Source organism: Mus pahari, chromosome 8, assembly GCF_900095145.1.
Source record: "Mus pahari chromosome 8, PAHARI_EIJ_v1.1, whole genome shotgun sequence".
In the NCBI taxonomy this organism is placed as follows: Eukaryota; Metazoa; Chordata; class Mammalia; order Rodentia; family Muridae; genus Mus; species Mus pahari.
In genome coordinates, this window is record NC_034597.1 from 18885316 (window position 1) to 18896848 (window position 11533).

At 42.7% G+C, this 11533-nt stretch overlaps 1 protein-coding gene across 2 annotated transcripts in view; it reads right to left on the minus strand.

The window, feature by feature from the left end:
- Ccdc66 (coiled-coil domain containing 66) overlaps window positions 1–11533 on the minus strand; it is a 28350-nt gene that overhangs the window by 14589 nt on the left and 2228 nt on the right. The window contains exons 2-7 of one of the 2 annotated variants that reach the window (XM_021202838.2): window positions 11000–11064; window positions 9985–10010; window positions 3528–3969; window positions 2015–2180; window positions 1732–1835; window positions 699–811 (exon numbers count right to left, since the gene is read on the minus strand). In XM_021202838.2, coding sequence (XP_021058497.1) covers window positions 699–811; window positions 1732–1835; window positions 2015–2180; window positions 3528–3969; window positions 9985–10010; window positions 11000–11064 — 916 coding nt within the window. The remainder of the gene's footprint in view (window positions 1–698; window positions 812–1731; window positions 1836–2014; window positions 2181–3527; window positions 3970–9984; window positions 10011–10999; window positions 11065–11533) is intronic. The other variant, XM_029541763.1, reaches the window with a different exon arrangement.

Here is an 11533-nt window from a genome sequence, read left to right on the forward strand (position 1 = left end):
TAGCTGTCTTCAGACACTCCAGAAGAGGGCGTCAGATCTTGTTACGGATGGTTATGAGCCACCATGTGGTTGCTGGGATTTGAACTCAGGACCTGCGGAAGAGCAGTCAGGTGCTCTTACCCACTGAGCCATCTCACCAGCCCACAGCAAGGCCACTTATAAACTGCAGATGGAAATTTAGAATATTAGTTTGGTCTGTGATTAAATACTATGTCAAACCTAAGGAGAGTACAGGTTTTCATTTTTAATCAGTAAGCACTAAAAATAAAATTTACGATGACAGCTGCCTGGAATCCTAGCACAAAGCAGCTGAGGCAGGAGGATTGCAACAACTTTGAGGCCAGGGCTATATAACAAACTCCTGCCTCACAAACAAAACAAAACAAAACAAAACAAAACAAAACAAAACAGGTTGCCAAAGTAAATCGTATAATTCGAACACTATTTCACATTTTAAAAGTTGTAATAAAGGCCAGGCATGGTGACACACATTTTTAACAGCAGCAGTTGGGAGGCAGAGGCAGATCTCTTTGAGTTTGAGCCAAGACAGGTCTACAAAGTGAGTTCTAAGACAGCTAAAGCTACCTAGAGAGACCGTGACTCAGAAAAAAAATTAAGAAGAAATTGTAGTAAAGATGTCTTTTGCTAACACACACAAAGACACAAGTTGAGCACTCAACTGGACTTGGCATACTTACCTTAGACTGGTCACGGATTTGAGACTTCTCACACTCTATGTCAGATGGCTTCCAAGGGTTATGCCATTTTTGGGAAGCTTCTTTCTCTTTCTTCTTTAAAGCAACCTGTTCATCTGTAAATAATATGCTTTTTTAAAAAAATGTTCAAAAACTGTAAAAAAAAAAAAATCATGGAAACAAATCATGACCTCTTACAAGAGTGCAAATGGACACAGTTAATCCCAGTTGTTTGTGTGGGAGGAGATGCCTGACAAGTCAGAAAGGCACTCTGAAGGATGTGGTGGCACAGAAAACTCTGAATCAGAATCAAACTCCAGGGTAGCACGGACAGTTACAACAGTGTTTGTACTACAGTTATCAACAGTGTGGGACAGATTCTCAGGGTACTGTGGTCTGACCTTCCTGCGTTATTACTCCTGACAGACTTAGAAGGAACATAGCCAAACTTGAGGGTCAACCACCTCCTACCTCTGTAACAGACAAGCTGCTCTTTTGCCAGCAAAACTTTGGTTTCTTCTGTAAAGTGGAGTAACAGTATTGTCTATTTCAGGGCAAGCTCTAGCTCAAAGTGGGGATAGCAGTCCCTTCTCACTAACTGCTATCTCCTAATCTAACTCCTGGGAGATGGGAGCTAAAGCCATGGGCTGCCGAGATGGCTCTTCGTACAACTTTGATAAATAAATACATAAATAAATAAATAAAGCAAGCAAGCTCCCAGTACCATCACACACATACACACCCGAAGTGAACTAATTTTTTAGTATGTCCTCAAGCCACAAGATTTGCATAATAAAAGTAAATAAATAGAAAAGGGTTAGGAGTACTTCTTTGCAGGGCTCAAGGATACCAGTGTGCATTCTGCTTCTGGTGCACTGCATAGCACCGAAGACACAGGGCACTGTGAAACTCCAATGCTGCTTAGGAGTATGCAAGGAACTACAGATGTCAAATGCTATCAAACAAGGTTTAATATACTGAGAGGTAACAATATTCTACAAGCTAACAGAACTATAATGAAAGGTACAACACTTACCTAGCTCCTTTTTCCACTGGGCTCTTCTTGCTTCCAACAAACTTTTATCACGTTCCCTTTCCCCCAGAGTACTGAATATGTCAGCTGGTTTCCATTCATTCTCTCTAAGATAAAACATACATATAAAAAGCCGGGAACCTTATTATGTTTCTATGTGACCGTCTGCATAAATATTAAGTAATAAGCTTTTAAGTAGCTAGGTCTTCAGAGTACAAGGCATGCAATGGACAAGCAGTTATGTAGCCTACAGATATTACCCCGGAGACAGACGGGCGTCACCTACATGGCAGCTTTTGGCTCGCACTGCTGAAATGCCTCTTGAGCTCTCTGGTGGACCTGCTCAGGGTCACTTGCGACAGGGGAAACGGCCTCTGTGTTTTGCAGGAATCCTGTGACATTCACATCCTTTGGTTGACTAGGAATATTGATTAAATGTAAACTATCTTGACCTGGAAATAAAATGCATGTTTTAAAATCACACCGATTGAAGTACTTTATCATAACATACTCCTATAGAGTTGAAAGAAAAGCTTTAGCAGGCATGATGGCTCATACCCATAACCCTCAGGTAAAACTCAGGAGGCTGGGACAAGAGGATCACTCTTTGAGGCCATTCTGGAAAACACACCAAGTCCTAGGCCAGTCTAGGATGCAGAGTGAGACCTTGTTACAACAAAAGAAATACATAAAAATTGGCAGCTGTTAGAGGGAGGGGCAGATCTTTAGGCTCAGAATTCAGGAAGCAGAAGCTGGCTGGCGTCTCTGCTTCAGTAAGACCCTGTCTCAAGCAACAACGAATCTGTAAAACAATCCTGTATCTACCAAAAACAAAGCAAAAACAGCCAAGCAGCAGCAGCCACAGCAATGGAACACACCCGCTGTCCTGGCACTCAACAGGTAGAGGCAGGAGGATCAGGGGTTTAATGGCAGCCTAGGCTGCAGAAGGGCATCTCAAAAGCAAACCCGACAGGCTAGAGTATGCTCAGTCAGTAAAGCACTGGCCTTGTAGGACAGGGGCCTCGGTTTGACCCCCCAGTACCAGAATAACCAGCACATAGTGAAAACCAATAGTCTCAAAGGCATTTGGGAATAAGGACAAGAGAGTCGGGAGGAAGAGTTCAAAACTACCCTGGAAACAGTAGCAGCAGTAACAACAAACTGGCGCAATCGTTTTCTTTTGAGACAGGATACTGAGGCCAGCCTGGCCTGTATGAGACCTTACTCTAAATAGATAAATAGATCAAGAGAAAAGAAAAAAAAATGGGGCCTAGAGATTACAGCTGATTCATGGTCATGGCCATATAATTTTTTACATCAAATAAAAACAAATCCAAGTGCCAGGCATGGGAGGACGGCGGATCTCTGAGTTCGAGGCCAGCCTGGTCTGCAGAGTGAGTTCCAGGACAGCCAGGGCTTGCCTACTCTGCCCAGCCTGTCCGTTCTACTCCTGGCTCGAATACATCGGTAGGGTTGTGCACACCTGTACAGCACTCAGGAGGTGGGGCAGGAAGACACAAGCTCGGTTTTCAGCTATGCACTGAGTTTGAAGCCAGTCTGGTTCCATGAGGTCTCTTTGACAAAACAAAACAAAAACCTTCATTCACTCTTGCCAAAATAATTTACATTTGTGGCTTAATTTATATAATTTAAAATTATGTATAATCTATAATTATTGCATGTTAAATCAGATTTTAAGAGACACGGTTTCCAACAACAACAACAACCAAAAAAAGGCAATGAAGCTGAAATTCGAAAGCATACTGGGGAAAAAAAGTTACCATTAAGAAAACCCTTACTTGCTTCCTCCTCCCCATTCTCTGTGAGGCACACAGATCCATTTCCCTGGTTCACACTCAGCATCAAAATCTGCCGAAGCTGGTCTTGTGTGAGACACACCAAACCGCTGTTCATGGTCTCCGTTGTGGGGTGTTTTTTGCAAGGCTTCTGTTTAGCCACTGGACAAGTACTGGTAGTGTTTATAATCTTCCGTATATTAGAGGTTGTCGGTGAACTCTCCTTTTGAACACAGACACTGTCTTTTTCTGAATACTGCTTGTCCGTACTGGGTGAAAATGTCAATCTACTGGTTTCAGGTTTTGCTTGTGAAGTGTCTAAAGTAGAGATCTTCTTCTGAGAAAGGTTTTCATTTCCAATATAAGTATTTTGTGTTGATTTTAAAGTATGTCCAGTCTGTTTTGTTCTTAAAGGACATTTTGCAATTTTGAACTTATTTCCCATCTGTTAAAACACAAGTTTATAAGTTTAGTCTTTGTGACAGTGCATAAAAAATTGACATGATCATTTGGAGACACGGCACTGCTATTGCTATTGCGGCCTAAGCTGGCCTCTCTGCTCATCCCCTCTGAGAATAGAATCCTGAACCATTACACCCAGCTAACAATCACCATTTAAAATCTGTGATAAATCAGGCCTCCAAACTTTTCTGTTTGCTTAGTTAGATTCCACAACCATAAGAGGCTGTTATGGTTAAAGGCTTTGCAGACTTCCCCCTGAAAGATTCAACAATGAGGAATGACTTTGACTTCAGATAATAAAGAATACAAATAAAACTGTACGTTATCGGTCATCTCCATTCTATGCCAGCTTTGAATTTTGTCTCATTACATTATATAACTTACACAAACTGCCTCTTTTAGGTTACTGGTCCTTATCCCTCCATGACTTAGCTACTTGGGTCTCCCTCTCTCCAGTCCCAGTCTTGTGTTAATGGCTGCTGTGTTCTTCTACTCTCCATAGCCACTCACCTCCTCACACTCTCCTCCTATATTGTTCTCCACATGGCCTCCCTCTCCTATGCTGACCCTGAGGGAGCCAAAACTCCAAGCTCTCTACAGTTCCAGATAATGACGACCGACCACTCCTGCTTTCCAGCTCATTCTCCCCACCTCCAGCTCCAAGTCTTGTTTACCTGAGTGGGCTCTATCACCCACCTGTCCTTAAACCTGCTCTCATTTCTCTTCTTAAAGATCATCAGTGTCACCACCAACTAGAATCATTTCTTTTGTCATTTTTTCATTCAGCAGTCTATCACATATACTAAGCAAATCCTAACTCTTAGAAAAGTCCAGTTCTCCATAGCATGTGCAGTGGTTTGAATATGCTTTGCTCATGGGAATGGCAGTATTAGGAAGTGTGGCCTTGGTGGACTAGGTGTGGTCCTGTTGGAGAACTATGGCACTGTGGGAGTGGCCTTTGAGAACCTAGTCCTAGCTGCCTTTGGAACAAGCTCCTCCAGCCCCACAGCTGCATAGATGCTGCCATGCTCCTGCCTTGATGCTAATGGACTGAACTCCGAACCTGTAAGCCAGCCCCAATTAAATGGTGTCCTTATAAGAATTGCCTTGGTTATGGTGTCTGGTCAAGGCAGTAAAACCCTAACTAAGACAGCATGTAAGTACCAATGGAGAAACTATGGCAACTAATTTCATTTATACCCATAACGAAGAATATCAAATAGGTTACCTGGAAGTCCTGCATTTAGCAAATTTATATACTCTCTCATTCTTCTCATTTTCAAAAGACCTAATATTTCTCCTATTCTATTCTCAGTTGAAGATTTAGCAATTTCACTGAAAGTCTTATACCAAAGTATTTAGATGCTGGCTTTAAGATTCTATCACTGGGGCTGGGGAGATATGATAGTGGCCAAGGAATGTCATGCTCTTAGAGAAAACCAAAGACCCGAGTTAGGTTCCCAGCATCCAGGTCAGGCAGCTCACAACTTTTTGCAACTGCAGTTCCAATGCTCTGGCCTCTGAAGGTTCACATACACAGACCCCCACACAGAAACACATGTACACATCCAACTAAAAAATGATCTTAAAAAGGAATCTATCATCAAATCTCTACTAACTCCTGTGCTCAAAGTTCTTGTCCTTTCTACTCATATACAATCCATAAGTCTCCTCATTTTTCATTTTATTTTATGTCTATAGGTGTTGTGCTTGCATGTATGTCTGTACTACATGTATGTAGAGCTTGAGGAGGCCTGAGGGGATCCCCTGAGACGGGAGTTATGGCTGTGAGCCACCACATGGGTGCTGGGAATTGAACCCAGGTCCTCTGGAAGAGCAGCCAGTGCTCCTAACCACTAAGCCATCTCTACAACGCCATAAATCTCATTTGAGGGGGCAGGGAGATCAACTGATCAGTCTCTTCTGGTCTCTCTCTCTCTCTCTCTCTCTCTCTCTCTCTCTCTCTCTCTCTCTCGTAAAAAAACTTTCTCTTCAGCTGGATCAAAAGTAACTGAACACAAGCATGCTATTATTTTACTATCTTGAAAATGTTTAACCTCAAGCTCGGTCTGGCGGTGTATGCCTGTAGTCCTAGCTATTCTGGAATACGAGGCAGGACATTGCAGATTGTGGGCAACTTAGTGGAATTCTGTCTTCATAAAAACTAAAAAGTAAAAAAATGAGGGTTCTGGGTATAGCTCAGTGTTGCCTAGCATGAGCTGGGCCTTGAGTTCAGTCCCCAACACCAAAACAATAACAAGATGATGATGATGATGATGACGACGACAACAACGACAACGTCTCAGAATATAGCTCTGCTTGGCCTAGAACTGATTTTGTGGACCAAAGTGGCCTCAAACTCAGATTCGCTTGCCTCTGCCTCCTGAGTTCTGGGATCCTAGCATGTCTGACTTCCACCTTGCTTTTGAAACAGGATCTCTCACTGGCCTGGAATATCCAAGTAGGCTGTGTTGGATGATCAACAGATGCCAGGAGTTTACTGACTTTTGCCTCTCCAACACCACTGTTCCTACTTTTTCACTTGGGCCCTGGGGATGGAACTAGAGTTCTTATGCTCATGCAGTAAGCAGTATACTAAACTGTCTTCCTCGCCCCACAATGCATTTCCAAAAGACACTTCAAAGTAAACATGTCTCCCTTTTGCTCAGAATCCCCCCCCCCCATTTCAGGCTGGAGAGATGGCTCAGTGGTTAAGAGCACCGACTGCTCTTCCAGAGGTCCTGAGTTCAATTCCCAGCAACTACATGGTGGCTCACAGCCATCAGCAATGGGGTCTGATACTCACTTCTGGTGTGTCTGAAGAGAGCAATAGTGAATACACAAAATAAATAAATCTTAAACAAAACAAAACCAACCTATTTCAGTTATACATGCCAAAAATTTTGCAGTTATATTTGACTCTGCTTATATATCCCATATTTACATTTTTTAAATGTTTTAGGTTTTATGTGTGTAAGTGTTCTGTTTATGAGTTAGGTATGCACCATGTGTGCCTGGCACCCGCAATCCTGAGTCATCATGTAGGTACTGGAAAGTGAACCCAGGTCCTCTACAAGAGTATCAAGTGCTCTGAAGTGCTGAGCCATGTCTCTAGCCTCACAGATACCACTGGTCAATGCTGTTTGCTGTCTTCTGGATCTGACTGCCCCTCCTTACCTCCACTCCCTACTCCTCTGCCCCCAGGTACCAGCTCCTACTTGAACTGCTACCCCACTTCCACCCTTGCTTCCTTCCCAGCCTGTTCTCTCCAGCGATTCACAACCTGGAGGGCAGATCACACTGTTATCCTCAGGAGCTTCCCAGCCTCCTGTGCTCAGAGACACAGCTGAATTTCTCACATAATCTGCTCTTGCCTCTTTGCCTCCATTGTCTATTTATATCTAACCTTATTTTCTTTCTACTATTTCTTTACTGGCAGGGGGCAGGGGACAATTTGAAGGCGTTGTTTCTCTCCTTCCACTCTATGGGCTCTGGGGATCAGGCTTGGAGGAAAGCACCTTTACCAGCTGAACCATCTTGCCAGCCCCTGTCCTCATTTTCTATCATAGTCTCTGACCACATGAGCTTCTTAGATGCTCCACGACCTCACCAAGGCTGCAGCACCAGTCAGTGGCTCTTGCTAGAACATGGCTACTTCACATTCCACACAGCACCTTCTCTCACTGCTCCCTCCCCAACCTCCCATTGCTCAGCTCAGAGAGCCTCCTCTAAGCTCCTAACTCCCACCCCACCCCACCATCACACAGAGAGCCTCCTCTAAGCTCCTACCCCCACTCCACCCCCCATCACCCAGAACACCTCCCCTAAGCTCCTGCTCTACCTCTCTGGCACCACTTATCCCTCCCACTGCTGCCAGGCTTCCTCACTCTGTGACCCCGCCTTCCTCCTTTGTTATTGATTGATTGATTGATTATCTTAGTTTATTACATTCCACATCCCAGTGTAAACTCCACAGAACGGAGTTTTGTTTTGTTTGTCACCTCTCTGTCCCCTGGACCTACAACATGAGGGCAGCAGGGTTGGTGTTTAAATTAAACATCCTTAACTGCACCTATGCCACTGAATTCTTTATCCTTGCTTTCAAATTAGCCTCCTTCTCAAAAATACTCCCAGTAACCATGGGATCATATCTGACCCTCTTCTGTCAGGGTCTCCCTTAGCTAGCTAGCATATATCGAATGCTTCTTGTTTGGAAATATCTTTGCTACGTATATGCCCACAGGCCTACATTCAGGTCTTCACTAGCATGTTACATCATTCTCTCTTCTCTCCTTCCTGTAATCCCTCAAGCACTCCCTTTCTTTTTATGTGCTTAGCTTATGAAAAGTGTCGGGAATACAAGAACATGATTAAGAAAAGAGCCCTGCTGTTAGGGAGGATTAGGTGTCCCACCCACAAGCACTTCCATCCTTCTGTATTTCCTTCTCTTCTGATAAGCTGCAGGCAGACAGCCATGCTGACCATTTGCTCAAGCTCCTTTCCAAAGCATGGCCCCAGCTATGCTTTCTTCCAAAGAAAAATAAGATTATAGCTACTTCCCTTACCACAAATCCTATACTGAGCTGAGCTTGGTAGTGCATACCCGTAATCCCAGCCCTGGAGGCTGAGGAGGGAGGACAACAGAGTCCTATGCTAGCCTGAGTTATACAGTGAAAATCACTTTTTTTTTTTTTATAAAGTTAATGGATTCCCTGATAGTATGTCACAGCATCTGCAAGGTCCTTGAGCATCAGTTCGAACTCTCCACCTAAGCTTTATGTCCTAAAAGTCCCCAAATACACCATTTCAATAGTCAACTTATTTCTCATCACTTGGCATCTTGTAATATTTCCTACAAGCCTGGATGATACTTTCCACTTCTTTACCCAATAACTACCTCTCTCATCTTTAAGTTCCTAATTACAGAGACACCTCACACATGAGCCATCTCTTGGTCTCCGACACTGACAGGAGCTGCTATCCAGTGTCCTCTTTTCTAGGTATCTCTAATGCCCATCTAACTCTTCAGTGCAGACCTGAGCCATGCTCCTCTAGAAGACATCGGTGGCTCTTTCTAACTGTCCCCTCTCCTGAAGGGGATGAATAAAGCCACTGAAGCTCTAGGCCATGCCAGATCTTTCATGGCTGCTGGAAAAACCTACCAGCTGGAGTCAAATAACTACAATTATCTTGCCACATTCCAGTTGTGCCAGAAGTAATATGCAGAAAAGTCTTCTAAAAAAACAAAAATTCAGTCATCGTGCCAATGTTAAGGTACATTTAGTCCAATTCTACACACTACGGAAGAGGAAAAATGAAAACAGGCTGAGAGAGAGAGAAGAGAGAGGGGGAGTGTGTGTGTGTGTGTGTGTGTGTGTGTGTGTGTGTGTGTCAGACTTCCCTATAAAGATTCAGTTATGTTCAGGTTACTGAGCAAGAAAAGCAACCAAGGTCCAAATCACTCCCAAGAGCTTACTGAACAAGATTATATCAAAAAACACCTTTTTTTTTTTTTTTTTTTTTTTTTGGTTTTTCGAGACAGGGTTTCTCTGTGTAGCTCTGGCTGTCCTGGAACTCACTTTGTAGACCAGGCTGGCAGGCTGGCCTCGAACTCAGAAATCCGCCTGCCTCTGCCTCCCAAGTGCTGATAAAACACCTTTTTAATAGTATGGCTTTTTCTTAACCAAGCTCATCAATACTTCTTACACTATAAAGACAAAGTTCAGGTTAGGGAGCCAGTCCAGTGCTTAAAGTGCTTGCCATGAAACTGTGAGGACGAATATATAGATGCTCAGAGCACACATAAATGCTGGGTACATATAAAAGTTCGTTTGCAATTCTAGCAAGTAAACAGCAGACGCAGGAAATCCTCCAGAGAAAGCGGCCTAGCTTGACTATGTATCTGCACTGAGTCCAACTGAGAGGCCCAATAAGTAAAACCAATGGAAAGATGCATTTTTCACGTGAAAACAGGTAGGGTCAAAATCACTTGGCTTACCTTCACAGAAACTTTTGACTTATGCTCTACAAAAGAAAATAAAATTACTAAACTATAAAACCTAAAACATATTAAGGCAGTGATAAAAGAAAATGCTAAGAACGGATTAAGATGTTAGGATAAAAATACTATCCCAAAAGCATTAACCCTAAGTCCCACCTGATATCCCCACTTTTACAATGTGGTGGTTCAAATATTCACTCCCATTTCATTTTTATTTCAATATCCTTTCCAAGGAAAGACAATAAACAGATGGTGGTGGTGATCAGGCAAGTAATTGACGGAGAAGACTAAATAACTATTCAGTCTAAAAACTAATGATTTTAAAAAAGACTTTAGCAACTGTGGTTGTACTATATAAATTTAACTTTCTCACACAACATAATTATCCGAACTCAGGGCTGGCGAGATGGCTCAGTGGGTAAGAGCACTGACTGATCTTGCAAAGGTCCTAAGTTCAAATCCCAGCAACCACATGGTGGCTCACAACCACCCATAACATCTGATGCCCTCTTCTGATGCGTCTGAAGNCAGCTACAGTGTACTTACGGATAATAACAAATACAACTTTGGGCTGGAGCAAGCAGGGACTAAGCGAGTGGAGTTAACTGGAGCGAGTGGGGCCAACTGGAGCGAGCAGAGGTCCTAAAATTCAATTCCCAACAACCACATAAAGGCTCACAACCATCTGTACAGCTACAGTATACTCACATGCATAAAATAAATAAATCTCTAAGAACTATCTGAACTCTTACCTGTATTACTTATTAGGCAACAAGGTATGGTAACACCAAAAACATTACACATGAAATATATTTTATGAACCAACATAGACAATAGTGATCATTGTCACAATCTTACCTTACTTGGATAAATATCAATTTGTAGACATTAAAAAAAAGCTTTTTCCAAGTGTCATTTAACTATACTACAAGCAAAACAAACATCTATTAAACTACCACATAGTCCGCATATAAACAAACAAACATTTTAGACGTCCAAAAACACAGCATACCATATGGGGACAGTATTAACTTGGTTTTTCCATCCAATAATTCAGTTTCAAGCTTTAAACCATCTCTGCAATATAAAAGAAAATTGTTTTGACAAGTTTAATTAAACAACTTTCACTAAATAGCAGCCAGGAATATTTAAATGAACCTTGAAAGTAAACCTATACCTTTGAATGTATACAGGAATCACATGACCATCAAAGCAGGGCTTTGGGTTGGTGGTTTCTTCTAATTCACACAGCCCAAGCTGCCCTCTAACTCACTCTGTAGACCAGGCTGGCTTTGAATCCCTGATCCACCTGCCTGAACCTCCCTCAAAGTAGTCTTTAAATTTTAAAATATTTTTTTCAAGGCTGGAGAGATAGTTCAGCACTGTCTGTCTATTCTTGGCAAGCAGAACCAACATGGCAGTTATGAAGTGTCTGCAAAGGCCCCTCAGGTCTCCAAGGGCACCAGCACAAGTGGCCACAGACTCAGATGCAGGCATGATACCCAGTCACATAAAATTAAAATAAGTATTTAAAAAGTATGTGTAT